Consider the following 25645-nt stretch of genomic DNA (forward strand, 5'->3'; position numbering starts at 1 on the left):
ATCTAATTCACAAGTTTTCAGTCATTTTGACTTTACAAACTAAACCCATGCAACAGCAAAGCATGTATCTATGCCACGTCAAGAGTTCTAGACCATTGTGATAGCAGTGGTAACTCAACCAATCACCACCCTTACTGTATATCTAATTTGCATGCAACAGTTTCCTTGATCGCATGAGGGAGACTGCACATTGGTGGATTACTTCTTCCAACTGCCACACCTGTGGAGCAGCACAGGCTTTCAGTACGGGTATAACTATCATAGATCACTCCAGATTGCACAATGCTATAGCTGTTACCCAGTAGGCAAACACAGTTGTGACTGAAATAGGCTGAAATATGAGTTTACATTAAACAGTGTAGTCTCTCTTATAATTTGGAATAAAAATATTCTCTGCCTCAAAAGGGCAAAATGAGCCTCTCTTTTAACTTGGTATATATGAGGCAGAATTGATAGTCAGCAAGCATATCAGATGCATCTAAGGAAGCACAGGGAAGCATGACAAGCATGCTAGTGCACTACATATTATCTCTGTTTCCTCCTTTTTGCCCGTTCCCTCCCATCCTTAACTGAACTTTTGTCTCAGGGACCTTTGCAGTTTAAATTGGGGGGAGGAACAGTCTTCTGTAGTCCTGTGAACTTGTTGCTCTGATGATTACGTCTTCTAGAATTAGAATGACTGACCCTCTGTCTTTTCTCTTGATTTGTGTGTCTGTGTCTTTCCTGCTTTAGGGCAAAGAAGAAGGTGATTCTGGCACCTAAACCCAAAGTGAAGGTAAATATTGCAGCCACCCATGCAAACGTTCAGGAATTGATGTTGAACATGGTGCATGGTAAAAATGTTCCTTTTTCCTAGCTAAATCACTAGAACTGGTTGAAAACTTTGCAAGAGAACAGTTTTCCATCAGAAAATGCTGACTTCATGAAATCAAAATGTTTCATGGGAACATTCATTTTCTGTAGAAAATTTCAACAAAATCAAACTTAACATTAAGGTCAAAGTTTTGCTTCAGTTTATTATATTATGAATTATAATATATAACAAAAGTCTGTTTTGACATAAATTATACATGAAAGTCAAAACAAAGTGTAAAAGAAATGTATAATTTCAGTAAGATCAAACCAAAATATTTCAGAATAGTTCATTTCTCAAAAATACTGAGATTTCAATTTTTCATCCCAATTTGGGATTAAATCAGATTTTGGAATCTCAGAATTTCCTATGGGCTAGAAATTCCATTTTTTGACCAGCTCTTTTTATCACACACTTGATCCAGGTTCTTTGAGCGGACCCATTTGGTAACCTCCCTAAAAGAGCATATGCACATTTTTTTTAAAAAATCTGCCTCCTGTTCGTTGTGACCTCTCAAGTGTTTGGCTTCATGGCGCTGTTGGCAAGGAGGAAGTATAGTGGAATCCAGTTAACATCAGTTTGCACAATGGAATCTTTGATCACATACTAAACCATTTAGCATGAATATATTGCTAATGATCCTGTTTTATATCAATTGAAAATCACTGGTTACTTGTTTCAATCACCACTTAATTGCATGTGGTGGCATCACATGCAGTTACTCACTTTAGAGACTTATGCCATAGGCTTTAAAGTGGGTAATATACCATTTGGCTTTATTATAATTTTAAGTTATAAAGACATTAAAAATGGACTGTAAGAAGGTACTAAATGCATTAAAGTAATACACATTTTTTTAAAAATGCATGTGCTTTGGTGACTTCATTTTCGTCTTAAATTAGGTCATAGCACTGGAAAATTTTGCATATTTGGGTGGACAAGTTCAGTGTAGTAAGCTGATGTAGCCTCTAACTAGGCTTACTATTTCCTCTGAGTTCCATTGTAGTTATGGTTGAGCTCAGATTTGCCTTAACTTTCAGCATATTGAAGACTAGCGCCGTAAGCCTCTATAATACAGTTTACTCTTCTTTACTGTGATATTCCAAGTGGAACTACAGCTCTAGGTCTTGTTCCTGTGAGCAACACTAGGTATACTGCTAACATACTCCAGGAGTATGTGGGCCTGGTACAGTAGATCATGTTGTCACTTTGTTACATTATATACACAGGACTGAATTTGACTGAAACTACCCATTTTAAAACGTTGCATTCTAGAACCACTTCCTTGCTGCACCATCTCTTCCTGTGTGTGTTCAGTCATGCAGGCAGAGAAAGGTGGGACAGTCTGCCACAATGTAAAACCTTATTGATGCCTAGATATTAAGGGGTGAGTGCCTTAATATACTAAATGTCAGTTTCTTTATAGGTCTTTTACAAACCCTGACCCAGATCCTCAAAAGGTATTTAGGCATCGAACTCCCATTGTAATCAATGGGAGTTAGGCATCTAAATACCTTGGACTCTGTTCATAGCATGACCATTATCTGGGATTTTGCGTCAAGATGGCATGCAGGCCATTCCCAATGCCTTACCACTTAACTCACATATTTACATTCAGTATACTTAATATGATCGCTTGTAGCGCATAATACCTGTTCCTCATAACTGAATATGGTGTTCTCCCCTTCCTGTACCCTACTACCTGGTGAACAAGGTATTCTGTACTGCAGCATCTAGGTATCCGATAATGCTGAGACTATCTTTAAAGGAAAAATACAACAGTAGAGCTATGCTTCTGGATTTGCAGAATGATAGCATTGCACTAAAGTTACGTTGATCTGCTTTGGAGAGGGCATTGTGACTTCCTAATGTTTTTTCTCTATTTTTATCCCATACCCCGCCACCCCCCACCAGGATTCCAGTCCAAAGAAAGAGCAGAAAGCCTGTACATCTTTGGTGACTTCAGCTTGTGTTACTAATTCCAGCGCACCTATCAGTACGGTAGCTAGCTCTATCTGTACATCAGCTCCAGAGACTATCTGTTTGGATGACTCACTGGATGAAGACCTCTCTTTCCACCCACCCTCTTTGGATTCTATATCTGATGCTTTGGCAGTTATCAACAATGGAGCCAAGATCTCGCCCGTGGGGTCCACCATAGACACACCAACCTCAAGACCTCGTCCTGGGCTGAGAGAAGAGAAGCTAGCAAGCATCATGAGTAAGTTGCCTCTAGCAACTTCAAAGAAGGTAGAGCCAACTCAGAGTCCACATTCATCAAGTCTTATCGCTGGTCACACAGGACCAGTACCAAAGAAACCCCAGGACTTAGTTCACACGGGCATCTCTTCAGGCCTTATTGCTGGCTCTTCAATTCAAAACCCCAAGGTTTCCTTGGAACCCTTGCCAGCCAAGCTACTTCAGCAAGGACTACAGAGGTCAAGCCAGATCCAAGCTGCTTCCTCTTCGCAGACCCATATTTCTTCTTCCTCCAAGGCCCAAGCAGCTACTTCCTCCTCCTCCTCCTCTCAGAGGTGCAAGGATGCTGCTATCCTGGTATCCTCTTCAGAGGGCCAAGGTGGTTCTTCCTCAACATTACAAGTGACAAAGGTGCACCAGCATTCGGCTGTCCAACAGAAATACGTGTCTCCTCTACAAGCAACTATTAGTAAGTCACAGACCAATCCAGTGGTGAAACTGAGTAGCAATCCCAAGCTCTCCTGTTCATCCCCAGTCATCAAGAGTCCAGATAAGCCAGTAATGTACCGCCTTCCTTTGTCTAACCCCTCATCTGGAAGTGGTTCTCAAGTATCCCACCCTCTAGTTTCTCGGACAACATCCAGCACCTCTACCTCTAGTAACTGTTTTGCCAAGGCTATGGTGTCGCAGGGTTCTTCCCATGGTTTCAAGCCTCCCTTCTCCATAGCTGCCTCTCCTAAACCTGCTGCCTCTCCCAAGCCCACTTCATCCAAACCTTCTGTCACACCCAAGCCCACAGCATCACCTAAATTTCCATCTAAATCAACCTCATCCTCCAGGCCCACAACATCACCCACTTCTTCCAGTTCAAGTGCACTAGTACCCCAGAGTAGTCACTCCAGTAGCAGCCCCCTTCATAAACAGCCCAGTGGAGTAAATATCAGCAGGCAGTCTCCCACAATGAATTTGCTGCCATCTAGTCGCACCACAGGCCTTCAGCCTGCAAAGAACCCTCAGGCCTCTTCAAAGTTGCCCAACTCTTCTCCCTCTGGGACTATTGGCAAAAATAACTTGAGTGGAGTCGCAATGAATGTACCTGCCAGCAGAGGCAGTAACCCTAATTCAAGCGGAGCAAGTAGGACTAGTCTCTCTGGGGGAGCAGGAAGTGGAACACAGGGTGCTACTAAACAGTTGTCGACGCCACACAGACCATCTTCTGCCTCAGGGTCTCCAGTTGTAGCAGCCAGCGTGCAGGTATGTATCTAACGAGACTCAATTGTGGGACTCCTAATGAGATTTATTTTGAAGTTTCTTTTTGTCACTATCCTTTCTCATAAATGTGATTGAAAATTGGTCATGAACATGTTTTCACTAAATCTTTCTAATGCATGTGCTGAAATGGTTTCACACTGGTGAAAGGGGTGTTTCCTCACAGGGGGCAGGGTTCCAACTGACCTTAGGGTTCGGGAGGGAAGGAATTTTCATCACAACATATATTGGCAGGTCTGTGGTGTAAGGGAGCAGAGTTTGTCTTCTCTAGAACACTGAGAAGAGAGATGTTCGATTCTGTGGACTACAACTACTTAATGGTATTTCTGGAGACTGCAGTGGGATCAAGCATTGGTAAACTGAGGCCATTCCTGTCTACATCTTCTGTGTTTGATTTCCTTTATTGTAATGGCACGATAAAGAAGGGTGTCAAGTACATCTGCTGCCACTCTTCCAGGATTGACTTGCACAATGAGAATTAAGTTGGGTAGGGTTAGAATAGCAAGTGTGACCTCTGTTAAGTTGATGGATAACCAGCATAGTTTTAATATTTATGCTAATACACCTCTACCCCGATATAACACGACCCGATATAACACGAATTCGGATATAACGCGGTAAAGCAGTGCTCCTGGGGGGCGGGGCTGCGCACTCCGGTGGATCAAAGCAAGTTCGATATAATGCGGTTTCACCTATAACGCAGTAAGATTTTTTGGCTCCCAAGGACAGCGTTCTATCGAGGTAGAGGTGTACATATTATTATGTATGCTATGGAATACTTTCAGAAGGAATATGAAAGCCCAGGAGTACACATATATCCTGGAAATGAACTAAGTAAAAAGGGCTTGGGCAAGATTTGCTTGTACATTAATCTTACATGGGCTGTTTTTATTCGCCTTCATAGTTGCTCATATGAAATAGAATTTGAAAATATGCCTTGGCCAGACTTGACGAAGCTCTGGTACCACTAACCAGGGAAGAGAATTTACAATTTCCAGAGTATTCTGTTCCACTTCGTAGGAATAATTAGGTTACTGGCAGGTTTGGGCAAAACAGATTCTCAGATTAATCATCTCTCCAGATCTGAGATTTTCAGTTCTCAGGTTAACATGTGAGTAAAGCTAGAATGGAAATAACTACCTTTTGTTAACACATTGTTCTCCACACTCTTATCCATAGGCTATTGTTTATGCTTTTACAATTTTGTGTGACAAATTCATGGCACACATCTTTCCTCTACTATCCCTGCTGCACAGAAGAACTGAAGAAAGTAGGAAATAATAGACCCTGTGATGATGTAATTAAACACTGTATCATAATGCATATGCACAACTATGCTGATTTAAAGGCTAGGTCTACACTACGGGGGGGGGAGGGGCGGGGGTTGACCTAAGATACGTATTTTAGGTCGACTTATCTGGCTGTGAGGACGGCGGCGAGTCGACCGCTGCCGCGCCGCCGTCGACTCCGCTTCTGCCTCTTGCTGCGGTGGATTTCCGGAGTCGACGGCAGAGCCATCGGAGATCGATTTTATCGCGTCTTCACTAGACACGATAAGTCGATCCCCAATAGATCGATTGCTACCCGCCGATCTGGCAGGTAGTGAAGACGTGCCCAAGTTGCATAGACAACCATAAATTTGACTTTTTCTAACTTCTTGAGAGCTTGATTTTGCAACCTAAATAATAATCCTTTAACATGACTTTTTGTATGTAGCGTCCTAGATTTTTTTTTTAAAAGAAAAAAGTAAAAACAGATATTATGTACATCTGTAATGGCCTCCTTCATAATGCATCATCAGCAGGATTTGAACCCTAAATCTGTGCTGCAGTGCTAAAGACTTGTAGCACTTACAGGTCTCACTATATTAGCTGGCAGCAAGAAAAGTCTGTTTATGCCACAGTAAGAAGGGATTTACAGGCACCATATGCTGAGTTTGGAGGTTTATGGGGGAGTCTGGCCCATTTTTTTTTCTTCCTGCTTGAGGAGTTGGGAGAGCTCCTGCCCCATGTGGTGCCCCCACCAAGGAAGGTGGATGTGATGCTGGGGCCATTCACTGAGTTTGAGGATTATGGTTCATAGATAAGGCCAGAAGGGACTATTGTGATAGTCTAGTCTGGCCATAGGACTTCAAACAGGAATTAATTCAAGGAATTAGAGTATCTTTAAAAAAATAAAAAATCCAATCTTGATTTAAAAATTTCCAGATTTTCACCACCCCTTGCTAAGTTATCCCAATAGTTTATTACACTCACTGTTAAAAACTTGTGTTGCATTTCTGGACTGAATTTGTTTAGTTTCCAGCCATTAGATTTTGTTTTACCTTTGTCTGCTAGATTGAAGAGGCCCCTATTATCAAAGTTTTATTTCTCATAGGTACTCATGCACTATGATCAACTCACCCCTTAACCTTCTCTCTGATAAATTAGATTGAGCTCGAGTCTTTCTCTATAGGCATATTTTCTAATCCTTTAATTGTTTTTGTGGCTCTTATCTGAATCCTCTCCAACTTATCAATGTCCTTCTTGAATTCTGGACACATTATTCTGGTAGCAGTCACACCTGTTCTGAATTCAGAGTTAATATAACCTCTCTACTCCTATTCAGTATTCACTGTTTATACATCCAAAGATCACATTAACCCTTTTGGCCATAATGTTACACTAGGAGCTCATGTGTAACTGATTATTTCCATGATCCCCTAGTCTCTTTCAGCGAAACTGTTTGCCAGAATAGATGCTCCTTCCTGTAAGTATGGTCTGCATTCTTTGTTCTTAGATGTATGACTTTACGTTTGGTTATTGAAATGCCTGTTTTGCTTTCTTCCAACTTTCCAAGCAATCCAGATTGCTCAGTATCTGTGTATCTGTATCCTCTTCATTATTTACCACTCACAAAGTTTTTCTGTCATCTGCGAACTTTGTCAGTAATGGTTGTATGCAGGTCATTGATAGAATAATTAAATAATAAAGGACCAAGAACTGATCCCTATGGCACCCGACTAAAAACACACCTGCTCAGTGGCTCCCTGTTTAAAGTTACATTTTGAGACCTGTCACCCCATTTTTAATGTTTAATGTGTGCCATGTTGATTTTTGCATAGTTGTAGTTTCTTACTCAAAATGTCATGTGGTACTCAGTCAAATGCCTTTAAAGGTCTATTATGTCCACATTATTACCTTTATCAACCAAACTTCTAAGCTTATCGGAAAAAGAGATTGTTACTTTGACAAGATCTATTTTCCATTATATTACTCTTTTAATTCTTTATTAATTGAGTCCTGTGTTGGTTATTCCATTTTTTTGTCTGGAATTGATGTCGGGCTGACAGGCCTAAGATTACTCGGGTCATTGTGTTTACCCTTTTAAAATATTGGCACAATAGCTTTCTTTCAGTACTTTGGAACTTTCCCAGTGTTCCAAGACAATCAACTTACTGACAATCAACATTAATGGTGCATTCAGCTCCTCAGACAGCTCTTTGAAAACTCTTGGATGCACAATATCTAGACCTGCAGATTTAAAAATGCCTCAAGTAGCTGCTGTTTTAACTTCTGAGTTACTGCTGGAATAAGTATTTTATAATCATATGATATGAACAAATCATCTGTATTTGGGGAAAAGCCAGAACAGAAATATTTATTGAACACTTCTGCCTCTTCTGCATTATTTTTGACATTTCTACCATTTCCATTTAGTAATGGACCAATACCATTGTTAGGATTCCTTTTGTTCCTAATATATTTTTAAAAACACACACACAAAAACCCAAACCACACCTCTTCCTTACTATCTTTATCTCTGCTGGCCATTGATTTCTATCTTGTGTGCTTTTTGCTTTCCTTATTTTTCTACAGTATTTTCTACAGTGGTGTTCTACAGTATTTTTCTACAGTTCCTATTGTCTAATTTATATTCATTGCTACCAGCATCTTCTTTTTTCCATTTATTTTATATTATAGCTGCTTTCACTTCCCCTATAAGCCAGGTTAACCAACGCAGTCCTTTTTTTTTTTTTTTTTTTCCCCTCCCCCTTCCCCTCTCTATTTGTGGATTTGGGGGGCATTTAATAAAATGTTCTTAAAATGGTTCCCAATTATCATTCACATTTTTCTCTAAAAATTTTTCTTCCAATGATTTGGGTCATAATTGTTTTCAGATTTGTGAACTGGCCTTTTAAAGCACCCAGTATTTGTATTAATGGTTTTTGGACTTCTTTCTGTTTGCACATAAAAATACAACTCTCTCCAGTCATGATCACTTTCACCTAAGCAACCACTAGGTTTTATTTCTGTGATCAATTCCACTTTATCTGTCAAGATGAGGTTTAATATAGAATTGCCCCATGTTAGATGCAACAGATTTTGAGTTAAGAAATTGTAACCTTTAATTTTAGAAATTCCTAGAATGTTTTAGTACTAGCCATATAGCAGGGCCACCTTACCTGTTCTGGTTTCAGGCTAGCTGCTACTTCTGTTTCTCGTTTCAGTTTCCCTAGTAACTTCAACATAAAATTTCATGTATTGAGTAAGAGCCCTTCTTGGGGTCTGTGTTTATTAACTAAGTTTTCAAAGAAGCATGAACTCCTACCCAGTCTTCCTTGCTTGCTCACAACCGTTGGTGCAGGGTTTGTAGTCCTGTCTTTGCTGAGGCTATCCTCTAGCAGACTTGCTCTCTATGCTCAAATTTTCCTAGCTGGCTCCCGCTTCCTGCAGGCCCCAGGCCCTCTGCCTGGGAGCTACAGAGAGCCTCTGTGTTAGAGCTGCTTATTTAGCCTTGCTGCTCCTTTGACTCTCGAGCGAGCAGCCATGCCCAGGGCTTTCTGCCTGAAGTCTTTCCTTCTCTTTCCTTTGGCTTTCCACAGGCTTCTGTTTTATCTCCACCTGATTTAATCACATGACCTACTTGTCATGTGACTGTCCAAAGCCTTGCCCATCCCAAGGCAAGCTCTCAATATCTACCAGAACCTCATTTCCATTGACACCAGACAGTTTGCTTCTCTGCCTGCAGTATCTTTAGTATTCTAGGCCGCCTCACATTTTCTTGATGCTATGTGCAAATAGGCAGGGCTTACAGTCACTGTTCATATAGAGCAAACCCATCTTCCATGTCCCACTTGCTCACAATCAGTGCACTCAATTGGCAGTGCCCATGCCTTCTTTCCTTTCTGTATCTATGGCAGTTGACCCACTCTAGTTGCTGGACCTCCTTGATGCTGCTATTGCCTGGATGCTTTGAAAAACTGAAATCAAAACTCCCACAGATAATGCTGCCTCTCCATATGCTGGCTCAAGAGGGTGAATGTCTCACCACCGATGAAGGTCTTGGTGCCTACAGTTTTACCACACTCCATAAGATGTTTCATGGCTCTGATCATTCTTTCCTGTAACCCTGGGTGGCCAAACTTACTGACCCTCTGAGCTGCATACAACAATCTTCAGAAGTTCGAGAGCCTGCCAGGGCTTGGGGCTTCAGTCCTGCTCCTGCTGAAGCCCTGAGCCCCGGCAGGCACACCCTGCGGTGCTGAAGCCTCGAGAACCCCTCCTCGCTGTGCAGAAGCCAGAGACAACGTGGCGGGGGGGGGGGGGGGAGTGGCACATGGGGTCTCGTGCCCACCCAAATTTTTATCAGGGTTTGCTGGCCTCGCTCAGTCACATGCTGCCACCGGGCCCCTTCCCTGCATAGCAGCTGCTGGAGCTGGGCAAGCTGGGAACTACGGCCGTGGGGAGAGGCAGCGTCAAACTGATGGGAGCTGTTGCTTTTGCTGCTGCCTCTCCTCGCAGAGCTAAAGCAGTGGCCCGCCTCTGCAGCTCCCAGCTGTTAGCTCTGTGTGAAGAAGCAATGGCAAATGCCTGGGAGCTGCAGGGAGGAGCCACTGAGGGTAAGAGGAGGTGTGTGCCTGTGGAGGGCGTGACTCAAGCTGCTGGGGGGTGAGGGTGCCTACTGAGAGTTGAGGAGCAGAGACTTCTGCCAGAAATGACTAGTCCCGCCATCCCGCTGCAGGGCAGAAGCCCTGAGCTCACCCCTCCCCCACAGTCTGATAGGCAGAGAATGGGGGGCGGGGGGAAAGGGTTTGAGCTGGGGGGCTCCATGAGCTGCACTTTAACTGTAAAGGAGTCACAGTTTGGCCACCACTGCTCTAACCAGTTCTCTTCACTGCTTGGTGTCCTTTGCCTAAGCCTGCAGCTGCTCTGCTTTCCCTATGAGCTCTCTAAGCTTGCTATGTTCAGCTTCCAGCTTAAGCTTCTTGTCCTCTCCTGTTCACAGAGCCTCTCTTGGTTTTTCTATCCAGACCCCTCTCTCCACCCTTGGTTAGAGAAGGCCCCTTTTTCTCCTGCTGTGTTGCTTCTGCCAGCAGGTTATAGTGTTTCCCCATCTTCACCTCTCTGCCTGGGAATTTATTTCCTTTTATCTTACTTACCATATTCACAGGTCTTCAAGGGGAAGACCCTCCTGAAGTAGTGATCCACCTTTCCAGACCTGAAACATTCAAGCAGCCCCTTACCCCTCTATGTCTCTGCCTTTCAGTGCCTCTGCTTCTTATATATGTCCCTGAGGTTTGTTTTCCCTGAGCCCACTCCCAGTGTTCGCACTGCCACCCAGGGCACTCAAACCTCTGATGTACAGGTTTTCTACCTCTGAAACACATCAGGACATTCGTCTCTTGCTGGTGACATTGGTGTTCCTGTCATAGCTCCTGGGTACCAGCCATGCATCTTCCTGCTTCTGTTGGCTCTCCAGGAGTTGTAGAATGTCCTCCATCCTTTTCTTTTTACTAAAGGGGGTTTGTCAGATTAATTCTGCAAACTACACCAGTTGTAGCAGCACTGCCTTACCCAGTCTGGCTTTGGGGTAGCCATTGCCTTGGTTTCCCCTCACTCAGGTTGCATCTCCCTACCTCCACCCTGGATTGTTTGCTGCAATGATTTGGCCCTCCAAATGAGTAAGGTGCACTTTTTCTTTAATGACTTATTTGGAGTGCCAAGTCACTACACCAAACAGTCCAGACTGGAGGTCGGAATACAAAAGTCTTCCACCCCAGACCCTGAGGGTCTGTCTTCAAGTTTTAGACACTCTTCAGCCCACCCTTTGGGCCCAGCTTTTAGTACTTCCCAAGTTCTGCTCAGTCTCTCCCTGAGCCCTTTCTCGGCTCTTTGGAGTCTCTCCTTGCTCTCTATTGAGCAGCAACTCCCAGGGCTTTCTAACTGAAATCTTTTCTTCTCTTCCCTTTGGCTCTGCACAGGATTCTGCTCTTCAGGTATATGTCAGGGTGAATCCCACTGTAGGCATACATGCACTTCATGCATGTGAGACTGAATTATTTCCATTAGCAGTGTCTGTCTGGGGTTGCACATGCACCCTGAGCTGAACTGCCTTATGCTCCCACACAAGGGCATAAAGGGTGGGGCAGCTGTGACCATCCTTCAGCTCCCTTTTAGCACCCACAGCAGCGAGACTGAACCTAGCGCCGTCCTATCTGCTGACAACTCTAGCATGGTTTCATCAAAACCTCTGAAAAATTCCAGAGCAACCTTTAAAACTTTACTTTTAACCTTTGGGGCTCTTTTAGCCTTGTCCAGATTGAAATCCTTTGACCAGAACCCCCTCTGTAGATTGCCTTGTATAAGATGGAAGAATCAAAATTAGTGGGCTTCAAGCCCTGCCATTGTGTGACAGATTTATCCCACTTAAAGATGAGCACTACAGGTGCCTCCTTTTGCCTGGGTGAATCCTACATCCCAAGAAAATCTTGGGACACACAGCTTAAGCTTCATCTCTTAGAACAATCTAGGAGGATGGCATCAGACCCAGAAAATCCAGGCTCAGGAACCAGCCAAACCTGCACCAACCAGGGCTCCAATGAGTAGGCAGGTGACACCCCCTAAGACTTCAGCAGAGACAGCCACACTGAGCAAAGAAAAAGCACTGACAGCAACATAGATATCTAAGGCATTGCCTCAGATGTTGAAACAGATCACTGTCAGATGCTGCCCAGAACATCTGGGTAGGAGTTTGAGGAAGAGCTCTGTCTCCTCCCATGCCATGCAGAGAGGCATCAGAAGGTATTGTTGAATAAATCTTCCGAAGCTCAGTACCGAAGAAAAATGTGTGAGAGCAAACTGCATTGTATCAGACTCCTTTGATACCAGACCCAGTACCAGAGGCCCATTGCCGGCACCGATCCCAGAACTGGGGAAATGAGTAGTGGAAACAGTCATTGACATAAAGATACCTACAAGTACAGACAAGAGCTCTGGCATTGACAGGGCTATACTGTTCAGTTACTCATCATCGGAGCACACTTTTTCTCACACACCAAGAAGAGAGTCATGTCCCATACCATCCCTGAGTGGCATTACCAGGAGAGTTCTTCTGCCTATCAATCACCCTCCTATCTGTATGGTATGCTTCCATTACCCTTCTGGGGCTACTGGGTTCAGTCTTCCCATTCCTTGAGGAGCCACTTTCCCCCTTCAAGAGAGAAACGATCATCTCCCTCCACTACAGCTTCATTGACAAGGCCCCAGACACCAGAATACCCAGAAGAATGGGACCTGGAGGCAGAGACCCACTAACACCCAGTGTTGCCTCCTAAAGACCTCTTCTCATTGCCTGATGAGGCAGTTGCCTTGGCACCAATACAGACATTGGAAAATATTAAAGCATTTCAGGAGCTCCTATTACAATTTGAAGACATATTGGAGATGGAGATTTTGGTCACATCGGAGAAGTATCACAGACTATTCAATATCCTGTCAGCTGCAGGCCCTGCCCAAATTACTATCCCCATAAATGAGGGATTACTAGACCAAACTAAAGTTCTATGCAAACACCAGCCATTGTACCACCCATGGCAAAATGTATTGAAAAAGGATACCAGGTGTCACCCTCCAGGTGTGAGTATTTTTATTCGCACCCCCTCCCTGGCTCTCTAGTAGTCTCCCCCGCCCAAGAGAAATTACATTTGGTCAAGAACACACCAATAGATAAAGATCCCAAACAATTGTATCTGTTCAGGAGAAAGTCCTACACCTCAACATTACTCCAGCTGTGAGTGGCCACTTGCCAAGCACTCCTAGTTAAATAAGTCAGTGCATTACACTTACTAAGACATTCCAGGAGCCTTTTACAAACAGAAGTGGCCTTGTTTCTCTGGGTAGGAGCCATAGAAGAGGTGCTTCAGGAATAAAGGGGAAGATGCTTCTCTGCTGGGTATTTCTTTATTCCAAAGAAGAAAGGAGGACTTTGTCCTAATTTAGCCTTCAGGAGACTGAACAAATGCATAAGTCACCTCAGATTCAGGCTTGTAACACCTCCATTATTCTATTTCTCCGAGCTCAAGACTGGTTCATGACTCTTGACTTGCATGATACATACTTCCATGTTGCTATTCACTCAGTTTGCAGAAGTGTCAAAGATTTATGGTGGTACTCAAACATTAGTAATACAGAGTTCTACCTTTTGGACTCTCCACAAGACTGTGACTATTCACCAAGTGCCTGGCAGTAGTATCAGCACATCTGAGGAGGGAGGGACTTCATATCTACCCATACCTGGACAACAGGCTCAGGGGAAAGCCCCAGGATGAGGCAGACAGCCATGGAGTAAGTTGTTTATCCCTAGTCTCTCTATTAAGGCTCCTGGTGAACTATGAAAAATTGCAAATCTCACCATCATAGGCGACAGAATTCATAGGAGCACTACTTGACGTGCAGGCAGCATGAGCATACCTGCTGGAAGACAGATTCAGGTCCCTTTTACATGAGACAAGGGTGAGACCATCTATGACAGTTCACACATGCCTAGCACTTCTAGGACACATGCCAGTGTATACTTAATGTGATGTCACTTTCCAGACTTAGCCTGTGCTGTAACGACCACAGGCAAAGAACAGTGTACTCCCTAGACAAACACCATACTTACGGATTAGTTACAGTACCACCCCCAGTCTGCTAGAACTTACCGTGAATGTGAGGAATTAACTGTCCTTTTCAGCCCCTTCCTTGACAGTGACGCTTATTATGGATGCCTTAGGGACAGGTTGGGCTGACCACCAGAATCACCTCCAAATATGAGAAGTGTAGTTCCCAAATCATCTGAAATTAAACATAGAATCATAGAATATCAGGGTTGGAAGGGACCTCAGGAGGTCATCTAGTCCAACCCCCTGCTCAAAGCCAGACCAATCCCCACAGGAATGATCTAGAGCTAAGGGCCATCAGGCTAGCCAGTATTGTGTTCCTACCTGGAACTCTGTAGTGCAGATCCTGATAGACAATACCTCCATGCATCACCTATCACTAGTTCTTCATCCCCCAGGGGTCAACATTTCAGATTTCTTGAGCAGAAACATGGTAACCAACCATTAGTGGTCACTGCAGAAATCCAGCCTGGACTGATATTCCGGAGGTGGTGTACCCTGATCATAGACCTATTCACCTTAGCAGAGAACGCCAAATGTGAAGCCTTTTGCTCTAGGGGGCAACATGATTATAGGATCTCTGCCAGACACTTTTCTCTTTGAGTGGTCTCATGCTGTCCTCTGTGCCTTCCCACTGATTCCCCTGATCCCCAGGATAATATCCAAGATCAGATGGGACAAGGTCACTGTCATGATAGCCCCATGCTGGCCAAAACAGTTTTGGCAATCACACTTACACTAGATGTCCAGCCAACCTCCCATTTGCCTCCCCTCTTACCCAGACATAGTATCTAGGGTGTCAGATGCTGCATCTGGACCCACAGTTGCTGGATCTGACAGCTTGGATGCTGGCTAGATGAGTATCACTGACAGGGAATGCTCCAGACAGGTGCAAGAGAGTCTTATGCAGAGCAGGAAGGCTTCCACAGGAAGAACCTACTCTGTGAAATGGAAATATTTTTTTGTTTTGGTTTGGGTTTTATTTAATATGGCCAATTTAGAACTATGTGAATCTGGTCAAAGCCCCAATCCCAGTGATCCTGTACTATGTGCTACTTTTGAAACAGTCAGGGCTGACATTTCACTCTCTCAAAGTCCATCTACCAGCAATATCTGTGCATCTTGCACCAGTTCAGTCACATTCTGTTTTCTCTCACCCCAGAGTGTCTAGAGTCTTCAAGAGCCTTCTCCATGCCTGCCCTCCAGTTAGAGACCCGTTCCTTCCTGGAATCTCAGTGTGATCCTCTTGTAGCTCATGGAGCCTCCCTCCAAATCTCTATCAGAATGTTCAATGTACCGTACCACCTTACCATCAAGATGGTCTTTCTAGTCACCATTATGTCAACACAGGGTCAGTGATATTTAAGCCCTTATGGCTGGACTGCCGTGTATGTCATATCACCATCATTTCCCTGTGAAGAGAACAAAGCCCAAGTTCATTCCCAAGTTTGAAGATTTCACCTGAATCAGACTATCAATCACCTTACCAGACTTCTTTTGAAAACTTCACTCCTCTCCAGGAGAAAAATTCCATACCCTGGACACTTCCAGAGCCCTACTCTACTATCTAGACAGGACTGAGCCCTTAGCTCTCCTCCTTGTCTTTGTGGCCATATCAGGTATATCAAATGGCCCAATTAATCTCTTCTCAGCTACTTTCCAAGTTGATTACACAGTGTACTTCCACCTGTTACCAGCTCTCCCTCTGAATGTCAAGGCTCACTCCACCAGGACATAGGGGACCTCATCAGTCTGCTTCAGAAATGTGCCAATTTCACAGATTTGTAAGGCAGCTATGTGATGTAACACACTGGCCTTCATTAAACATTATGCACTTGACATGGCAGCTAGGGCAGATGCCAAGTTCAGAAGACCCAGAACGTCTATCTTTAAATCTTTATTTGATTAACAGAACTGATAGTCCTCTTAGCCATGCAGAGGAGAATACTGCTTTCCAGGCCACCTACAATGGGATCTACACTGACACACATTTGATGAGGAAAATATTGTTATTCAACCTACATAACTGGTTCTTTGAGGTATTGTAGTCAGTGTGGATTCCACAATTAGCCCTCCATCCCTGCTTTTCTGAGTCCTCAGCTGCACAGGCTTTGAATTGTGAGAGAACTGAAGGAGGATTGCAGCCATCCTCCTCTTTTATGCACTTGTGCAGGAGTATGAGGAGACTCCGGGCATGTGCACAGCCCCAGCAGATGCTACTAATGAAAGGAATTCAATCTCATGTATGAGCGGCACATGTGCAACTACAATGGGATCCATGCTGACTACAACATCTCAAAGAACTACAGTTTCTATAGTGTAAGTAACATATTTATCTCGACCCCAAAGAACTGATTTAGACACATGATCTGCCTGTCGTGTGACTTTGCTAATCTTTTCCACCTGGGGAGGTGAGCAAAGTTTCACAGTTGGGGCTGGTTTCATCTCCTTTAAAAGACCACTTATCCTACTATGGGCATCATGAGATTGTAAATACATGTCACTCAGATTGACGTCCACCATAATAATTCAGCTTTCTTTCCAACACAGTATAGATAATGCTTACGGAGCCAGTCAAGTGTTCTCTAGTGTGATTTTGGTGGTCTGTAGGAAACCACAACTAGTACCCCATCTTGTGCTTTATCTTTTAGGATATTGATATGTAAGCATTCCAGATCATTTTCTTCTGAGTTGTCAGTGACTCAAAAACAGTTAATGCCATTTTTGACCCCTTCCCCTTTTGCCCAATCAGTGCTCCGTAAATAGTTTATAACCATTGATTTTAACATTCAATTTATGTGAATCTTCCCACCAGGTTTGAGCAATACCAACTAGGCTGAATTTATGCTCATAAATGTTTAAATTCTGATTTCTCTTATTACCAGATTCCTAGCATTGGTAAACATATGCAATTAAATAATTTTCTTTCTTCATGTCCATGGGCCGGGGAGGAGCCTGGCTCAGTGCTCAAATAGCACCCAACCATTCCCGTTTGGTTTGTGTTGTTGCTGCTGCTTGATGGCAGCATGAACCCAGCTCTCTAGAATGGTTCTTAAGTTATGTTTTAGTGTGCTATCAAAATTTTTCTGAGGAGTGTAAGTGACAGAAGGGAAATGGTCATTTTTAATAACTTACATCTCAGTTAAAACTGAATGAATTTTGTGAGACAAAGAAAACAGACTTTTCTATCATGAGGGCTTTCTCCCTGCCAAATTTGTAAAGACCTGATGCAAATAATGGCGGTATTAGAACTTCTTTAAAAAGTTGAAAGTTTTATAATGTAAAGCCAGGTAACCTAATACTGGGGTCACTACTAGCTCCTCTTTTAATGAATATCCCGTTTAAGAAAATGTCATGCAGCTGTTTGAAAAATCGTACCAACAAAAAACCAATTGCTTGTGCTCTCTGACTCAGTAGAAGCAATTAACTAACACTGTTATTAGTTGCATTAAACCCCAGTTGAGAATTGTAGGATTGGATTATATGTATGAGCGCACTTTTTTTTGCTCTGTTGGAATTGCTGTTAATACAAAAAGAAGCAAACAAATAGTTAATTTCCAAGTCAACTAAAAATATGGGAAAGGAGGACAAAAATAAGGGACATTTATTTTCAGCATTCTAAGAGAGTTGGTACGACTTACAATGGAAAATTAAAATGTAAAGTGTTCAGTGTGTTTTCTCAGAATGAGAAATTCCAGAATAAAAATAAAAAACTATTGAAAGGCTTGTGAAAAAGTAGCATGCCATACAAGATTGAATTAGTGGTCCATGTATAAGGCCCTGTGCAGATACACAATTTATATCCATAATGCTGCGGGGCTTTAGTGACAATGAGAGAGACCAGGAGGGCCATGGCCAGCAATCAGGCCAGGAACTGCAGAGGCGAAAGCAGTAGCATGTCAGGCCACTGCTTGCAGGAGCAAGCGCCTAGCCCAGACAGCTCCTCCAGCGTGGCTGTGCTGCCCTCAGCCCTGCCGACTGGGGTGGGCACCAGGCTCACTGACAGCTGTTCCTCGTCATGCTGGTATGTGCAAGAGGCTCGCACACTCCCGGACAGGAGTCCTGTCCACACTAGTATCGATCTTTGGGGACTTACTGATTAAACGTTGGCCATAGCAAAGAGTAAGAGTTTATTCTTACTGTTCATATTTGTCTCTTAGCCTTCCCTACATTCAGAGTTTCTCCAATTTAACTTTAACTAAAGGTGTGATTTTAAACAGATGCAGCTTTTAATATAGATAAGGATTTAGCCCATTTCTAATGCCTGAGAGTACTTTTACAATGTACGCTGTGGCTACTTAAAGCTTTTTTGAAATTCCAAAGGCTTTTTAAATTCCAAATAAACTGTCAACTGGTTTTCTTTTATTCACCATTTTCGCAACACACATGAAGAATTTCTGTAGATTGGGAAGGCATGACATCTTTAAGGAAGCTGTGCTGGCCTGTTCCTTCATAGATGAATTTGATAAGTGTTTAATAATTCTCTTTTAAATTATCTTTTCAACCAAGTTGCCTGGTACTGAAGTAAGGCTCACTGTTCTGTAACTTCTAGGATGATATCTAATATCTTTTTCTTAATTATAGGTGCAACATTTACTATCTTCCATTCCTCAGGTACAGTTGCTCATTTGGATGAGATTGCATATTTTTGTTAACCACGTAGCCACTTATTCTGATGTTCTTTCAGAATCGGTGGATATACACTATCTGATCCAGTAGACTTCTTGTTTAATTTATCAGTGTGTTCAGGTGTCTCCTCTTTTGATACTTCAATCTCTGACAGCGCTTCATCTTTATTACTGGGAATGGGGGAGGCATCTCCCAAACATCCTCCATGCTGAAAACCGGAGAGAAATCATTTAGCTTTTCTACAATGTCATCATCTTCTCTAATTAATAAGAAACCTAGATGATAGATTTTTAAATATATGTATGTCTTTTCTTCTTCTCCCTTGTGTCAGATGGGAATATCTACATCACACTGTCTGGGTTCTGGAAACTTCCTCTTTAAACCCTCCATATCCCCCTGCCCTACTATTGTTGCCTGCCCTTTTATTGCTTTATATCTATTTACATTCACAACAACATTTTGGTCTTGTAGAACTCTATTTGATTGCAGGAATTGCTGTTGGGTGGTGTGAGGCATTGTCCTCTATCCCCACCCCACTCACAGATCCTTTTGGTCCATGGAAATCCTCATTTAATAAAGGCGATTGTGTGTTTGAGATGTGTATTACTTGTAAACCTTTTAAGCCCTATTGCAGACTCCCCAGGCTAATGTTTTCCACATCAAACACACTCTGGCCCTTATCTTTGGGTCTGTCCAAGGAGCACTCTGTGAAAATCAGGGTAGGGACAAGGGTAGCTTTGTACTCCCCGCCCTGACCATCAGGCACCAGTCCAGTCCCCAATATACACGCTCTAATTTACTCCAGCAGCCAGTGGTCCTCAACAACCATAATTGTGTTGTCAGCTTTCACAATTGTTTCGCAAATCTCACAGTATTAGGTATTTTACTTAAAGCTCCAGTTCCTGGAGTCATGTTATTACATAAAAATCTCAGCTTACATTTTTTTAAGCAAGTTTCTAGCCTTCATGTTGGTGGAGAAAAGCTTCAAAATGTGACCCATGTGTAACCTAAAGGCTCAGAAATCAGAAAGTGAAGAAAAATAAACAGATTTTTAAGCCAACCTCATAATTTGAATCATAGGCATAATGGAACACTGGCCATGCCCCTGTCCCAGTGTCCAGAAGGAAGATAGTGGCTCTATGCCAAGTGAGATTCCTCCAACGTTGGGGTGATGGGCCAACTTGTGGCTGGTTAACCTATCTTTAAGGGCTGTTTTGCACTGCCAGAGAGGCACCAGAATCCCTAATGCACCAGAAGTGGAGAATCATCTCCACTTATCCAAAATGAAGGATGATGATGTTTTATTTCCAAAGGTTTGTAGGGAGGAGGAAATGAAACCAAAGCCTGCATTCTTTGAGTGATGGTCCCTATTATGTATCCCGATTGTAGGTGCGCATGCATGCCATGCACCATACAGGTTGATGCCTCTCCAGTTCCCTCTTACTGCCACATGGCTGGAGTTAGAACCCCTGTTCCTCTGCGATCTTAGTGTTTACACTAAGAGAGCTTTTATTCTACCGCCTACATAGTTCTTCTTCGTTGTTTTTTGTAGTGTAGATAGTTTTACATAATTCTGATAGTTACTTAGTGATAGTTTTCCCTGGTTGGCGTCTGACCTCGACCACCTCCTCCTCCCATGGACTATGCCTTCCAATCCTGGGTTTAAGAACTGTGTTTCCTGCCCTCGCTCATTCTCCATGAATGATGAGCACCAGCACTGTCTCTGCTGCCTCAGGGAAGCCCATATCGCTGTTTGCTTTTCCCGCCACAGAGCTGGGAGGTGTGCGACAACTTCACCTCAGAAAGCACCTCAGGGAGGAGGCCACAGCAGACGGCTGTGGACGCTGCCGTGTACTGTACTGTACTACAAGCTGCGTTTCCTCCTGCATCCATGTATCCACCTCCACACTGATTACTGCTCGCTACTCACCCACGATTGGAATACATACAAGGACCATCACTCAAAGAAGAAGAGGTTACTTACCTGAAACTGGAGGTTCATCGAGATGTGTGGTCCCTATTTGTATTCCAATAACTGCCCTCCATCCCCTCTGCTGTGGACTAACGTTATCAGCGGTAAAAGGGTCACTGGAGAGGCGTCGACCCGCACGGCCTGTTATAACCTTGGCTCGGAGCACAAGGAGACACATGACGTGTGGGTCAACAGACACTGCTACAAAAACCCTCTGGCGCATGGCCTGCATGCACATCCACGATTGGAATACAAATAGGGACCACACATCTCGAAGAACCTCCAGTTACAGGTAAGTAACCTCTTATTCATTAACTCATCCAGCCAGTATAAACTTGCAGCACTTACAAACCAGCCAGCAAGCCAACTGTTCAAGTCTGCTTTGAAAGTGTGAACAAAGAAATCCTTTTAAACGAAGTGCCGTTGTGTACCCATGGTATTGATCAGAGAGCTCTGAGAAAGTTTGTTGTGTTTTAATGTCACATCCGTAGAACCTAATGCAGCAGTTTATTTGAAATTTTTTAAGATGCACTAAAATCCTTCTCCCAGCTTTCAAAATAGCTTTATTTTTTTCTGTTTAGTCACCCTCTTGCAAGCTTGAAACTGACATTTTCCCTTATTGTTCTCAGTGATTTATTCTGATGTATGCATTCTGGTTGTAGTGTAATACTTGGGAGTGCTGGTGCTGTATGGGTTTTTTTGCTTAGTTTTACCATATGGCTTTTACCCCTTCCATCTTATGCTGTAATCTCCTCAGATGTAAACCAAAGTGGTCGTACCTGATCAGAGCTTGCATTAGAAACTTCCAAAGAGGAGACCCAGCAACTCATTTTTGGAGACTGTGTGATCTAGTGGATAAAACACTTAAACTGGGACATGGAAGACCTGTGTTCCATTTCCGGTTCTGCCACTGGCTTGCTGGGTAGACCTGATACCTCCTTTTGTAAATTGCTTTGAGATCTACAGATGAAAAGCATTTATATAAGAGCAAAATACAGTTATTAATTTTTATTAAAGAATACCCAGGCTTCTGTAAATAAAAGGTATTCATGATTTAGTGAATGATATTCTTCCCACTGAGCTGTTACTGTACCAATAGCACAGTATCCTGTTGTGAGGTGCTGGGTTTCTGTCAAAGTGTCATCTTTAGAATGAGATGTAAAATAGAATGCTTGACCACTCATCGCTGTTAAAGATTCCATGCTACTTTTGGAAGAGTAGGGACAATGGCTCTGGTTATTTGGCCAAATTCCAATTAGGGTAATTGCATTCTGCCTATCTAAACCAAAAATTAGTCCTACAGTTACACCTAGAAAGATTCTTTACTTTCTGTTAAACAGCTGCAGCATTTTACAACATATGACTTGTGGGGATGGGTATATATGCTATCTGTCATAAGCAGCAATACGCTTTTTAAAACATGCTGTTTATTTCACCTCAAATCAAGAAAACCATATACAACATCAACTAATCAAAGCATTTATTATGTATGTGTACAGGATGTACACAAAGTATTAAAGGCTTCAGTTCCCCGACACATGCACTTTTGTTAAAGTACAGTGCAAGTAAAAATACACATAATCTACTGAAATGCACATGAAGCAGATAGGAGCTTGATTATTAAGGTTTTCTCTACAGATGAACAGAAAGTAAACTGTCTGACACTCAATTTATCTGTCTCAGAAGGATAAGGAGTTGACTGTTAGAATATGAACCTGTGGTTCCTGGAAGAATAGGTATTTCATACTTGATATTTTCTCCATTAAGCTATTACCTGCTGAAGGCTGGAAGTTTTATTTCTGTGGAATGTCTTTTCCAATTAATGGAACATCCAGCCACATTGCGTAACTACATTGGCTTGATTTCCCCCCCCCCCCCCTTAAAATGTAAAATAGTAAATTATGACCATTTGAATGTCAACATAGTTACTGCAACCTTCTCTCCAGCTTGTCAGACTTGGATATCTTCCTGTTCCAGTTAATCTAAAATGCAGTTTCCTTTTCCTGACCATGTCTCTTGCTTCTCAAATTTCTGCATTTTCCTGCTATATAGTTCCTGCTATTTTCCTGTATGAAGTTCAAGCTTCTCTTCACCTTTATGGTTCTCAATAATTTCACCCTGGTCATTTTTTTGCCTTCATCTCCTTCCACTACCTTCTTTGCTGCTTTCTGCACCACCTGATAGGTCTGAAATACCTTTCCCATTAATAAACAATAATCTCCCCTCAACTTCTGTATCAAGAAGTACTAAAGCCAACTGTGTCTCCTCCCCGGTCTTGTTTTCACTTGTGCCTTTAGTTGATGAGCCCTTTGGTAGAGGCATGTTATGTTTGGCAGTGATCCATTTATAGTAATATTTAAAGGATGAACACAACTAGGTTTCAGAATAATAATGTGGATCACATTTTGCTGTGGTGGTGGTGGTGGTTCAGTCTGTCTGTCTGTAGATTCAGGACAGAATTGCCGTTCACATTGGGAAGGTTTTCTTCACAATGAGGGAAGCTAGTAACTTGTTTTAAATGAAAGTTTATATTTTATAATAACCCCCAGCCCCTTAAAACAACCACCCAGCAATGAGTGATACCAGAAAGTTGACAGTGGTTCAAGCACCTTCATACCTTATGGGTGTGATCGTTCTGATTATTTTAGCTTCTCCAGATTAAGTATGGAGGTTTGTCTCCTTTGTCCACCGAGCTCTTGTTGAGAATATCAAAGTTTTCTTGTATGACCAATCTGAGATCAAGTGGGGAAAAAAGCAATGTAATTGTCTTGAACTCTGTCCTTAGTGGTCCACATTACATACACAATCCTGTACTGATCCATCAGATCAGACGGTGTTCGATTGACAACGGTAATTGAAGTAACTTAGACTTCTGAACGGTATTTGACTTGATATCACCACATTCTGATTTAAAAAAATTAGCACTATACAAAACCAATCCCATACATATTTAATGGATTAATAACACGTTAACTGATGGCTCTCAAAGGAATTGAAAATGGGGAATAGGAGTCCAATGGCAATAATTCTAGTGGAGTCCCATAGGAATCTGTTTTTGGTCCAATACTATGCACAAGAATGTAAGAATGGCCATACTGGGTCAGACTAGTGGTAAATATAGCCCAGTGTTATGTCTTCCAACAGTGGACAGTGCCAGGTGCTTCAGAGGGAGTGAACAGGACAGGGCAATTTTAGTGATCCATCCCATTGTCTAGTCCTAGCTTCTAGCAGCCAGAGGTTTAGGGACACCCAGAGAATGGGGTTGTGTCCCTGACCATCTTGGCTAGAAGCCATTGATGGCCCTATCCTCCATAAGCTTACATAATCGTTTTTTTAACCCAGTTTTACTTTTGGCTTTCACAACATCTCCTGTCAGAGTTCCACAGGTTGACTGTGTGTTGTGTGAAGAAGTACTTCGTTAGGTTTGTTTTAAATCTGCCGCTTTATTAATTTCATTGGGTGACATCAGGGGTAAATAACACTTTCTCCACACAATTCATGATTTTTATAGACCTCTATCATATTCCCCTTCAGTCATCTCTTTTTCCAAACTGACCAGTCCCCCAGTCTTTTTAAACTCTCCTTATATGGAATCTGTTCCATACTCCTAATCATTTTTGTTGCCCTTTTCTGTATTTTTTCCAATTCTAATATATCTTTTTTAGGATGGGACGACCAGAACTGCACACAGTATTCAAGGAGTGTGCATACCAAGGATTTATTTAATGGCATTGATATTTTCTGTCTTATTATCTATTCCTTTCCTAATGGTTCCTAACGTTCTGTTAACTTTTTTGACTGCCGCCGTACATTGAGCAAATGTTTTCAAAGAACTAGCCACAATGACTCCAAGATCTTTCTTGAGTGTTGACAACTAATTTAGATCCCATCATGTTGTATGTTTAGTTGGAATTGTTTTCCAGTGTGCATTATTTTGCATTTATCAGCATTGAATTTCATCTGCCATGTTGTTCCCAGTCACCCAGTTTTGTGAGATCCCTTTGTAACTCTTTGCAGTCTGCTTTGGATTTAACTATCTTGAGTAAGTATTCAATATCTTTATCAATGATCTGGAAGAAAACTTCATTGTTGGTAATGTTTGTAAATGACACTAAAATCAGTGGAGCAGTAAATAATGGGGACAGGTTAGTTCTTTAGAGCAATGTGGATTGCATGGTAAGCTGGGCTCACTCAAACATGTGTTTGCAGCTAAATCCATGCAGGAACAAAGAATATAGGTCACACTTACAGGATGGGAAAATGTATTTTGGGTGACTGTGATTTGAAGAAAAGGACTTCAGGGTCATGGTGGATAACCAACTGAATGTGAGCTCACAATGCAATGCAGCTACTTAGAAAGCAAAGGCAATCCTTGGCTGTATATGCAGGGGAATATTGAGTAGAGTAGGAAGAGATGTATGGCATTAGTGAGACCATTACTGGAGTACTGTGTTCAGTTCCGTGTCCATGCTTCAAAAAAGGCAAATTGGAAATGATTCAGAAAAGAGCTACAAGAACAATTCAAGGTCTGGAAAATCTGTTTTATAGGGGGACATTAACGATCAATCTATTTAGCTTATCCAAGAGACGGTTGGATCCGGATAACTTGATCACTGTCTAGCTATCTTCATGGGGAGAAGATTTCTGATAGTCGAAGGCTTTTTAATCTAGCAGACAAGACATAAAAAGATCAAATGGCTGGAAGCTGAAGCTTGACAAATTCAGATTTGAAGTGAGGCACAAAATTTAAGTTAGAGTAATTAGCCATTGGTGGATTCTCTGTTGCTTGAAGTAACTAAAT

At 42.5% G+C, this 25645-nt stretch overlaps 1 protein-coding gene across 1 annotated transcript in view; it reads left to right on the forward strand.

Moving 5' to 3' along the window:
• The window catches only part of UBN2 (ubinuclein 2), a 102412-nt gene that overhangs the window by 70088 nt on the left and 6679 nt on the right, over window positions 1–25645 (forward strand). Inside the window, exons 13-14 of the mRNA XM_065415717.1 lie at window positions 733–775; window positions 2768–4306. Coding sequence (XP_065271789.1) covers window positions 733–775; window positions 2768–4306 — 1582 coding nt within the window. The remainder of the gene's footprint in view (window positions 1–732; window positions 776–2767; window positions 4307–25645) is intronic.

The sequence above is a fragment of the Emys orbicularis genome, chromosome 1, assembly GCF_028017835.1.
Source record: "Emys orbicularis isolate rEmyOrb1 chromosome 1, rEmyOrb1.hap1, whole genome shotgun sequence".
NCBI lineage: Eukaryota > Metazoa > Chordata > Testudines > Emydidae > Emys > Emys orbicularis.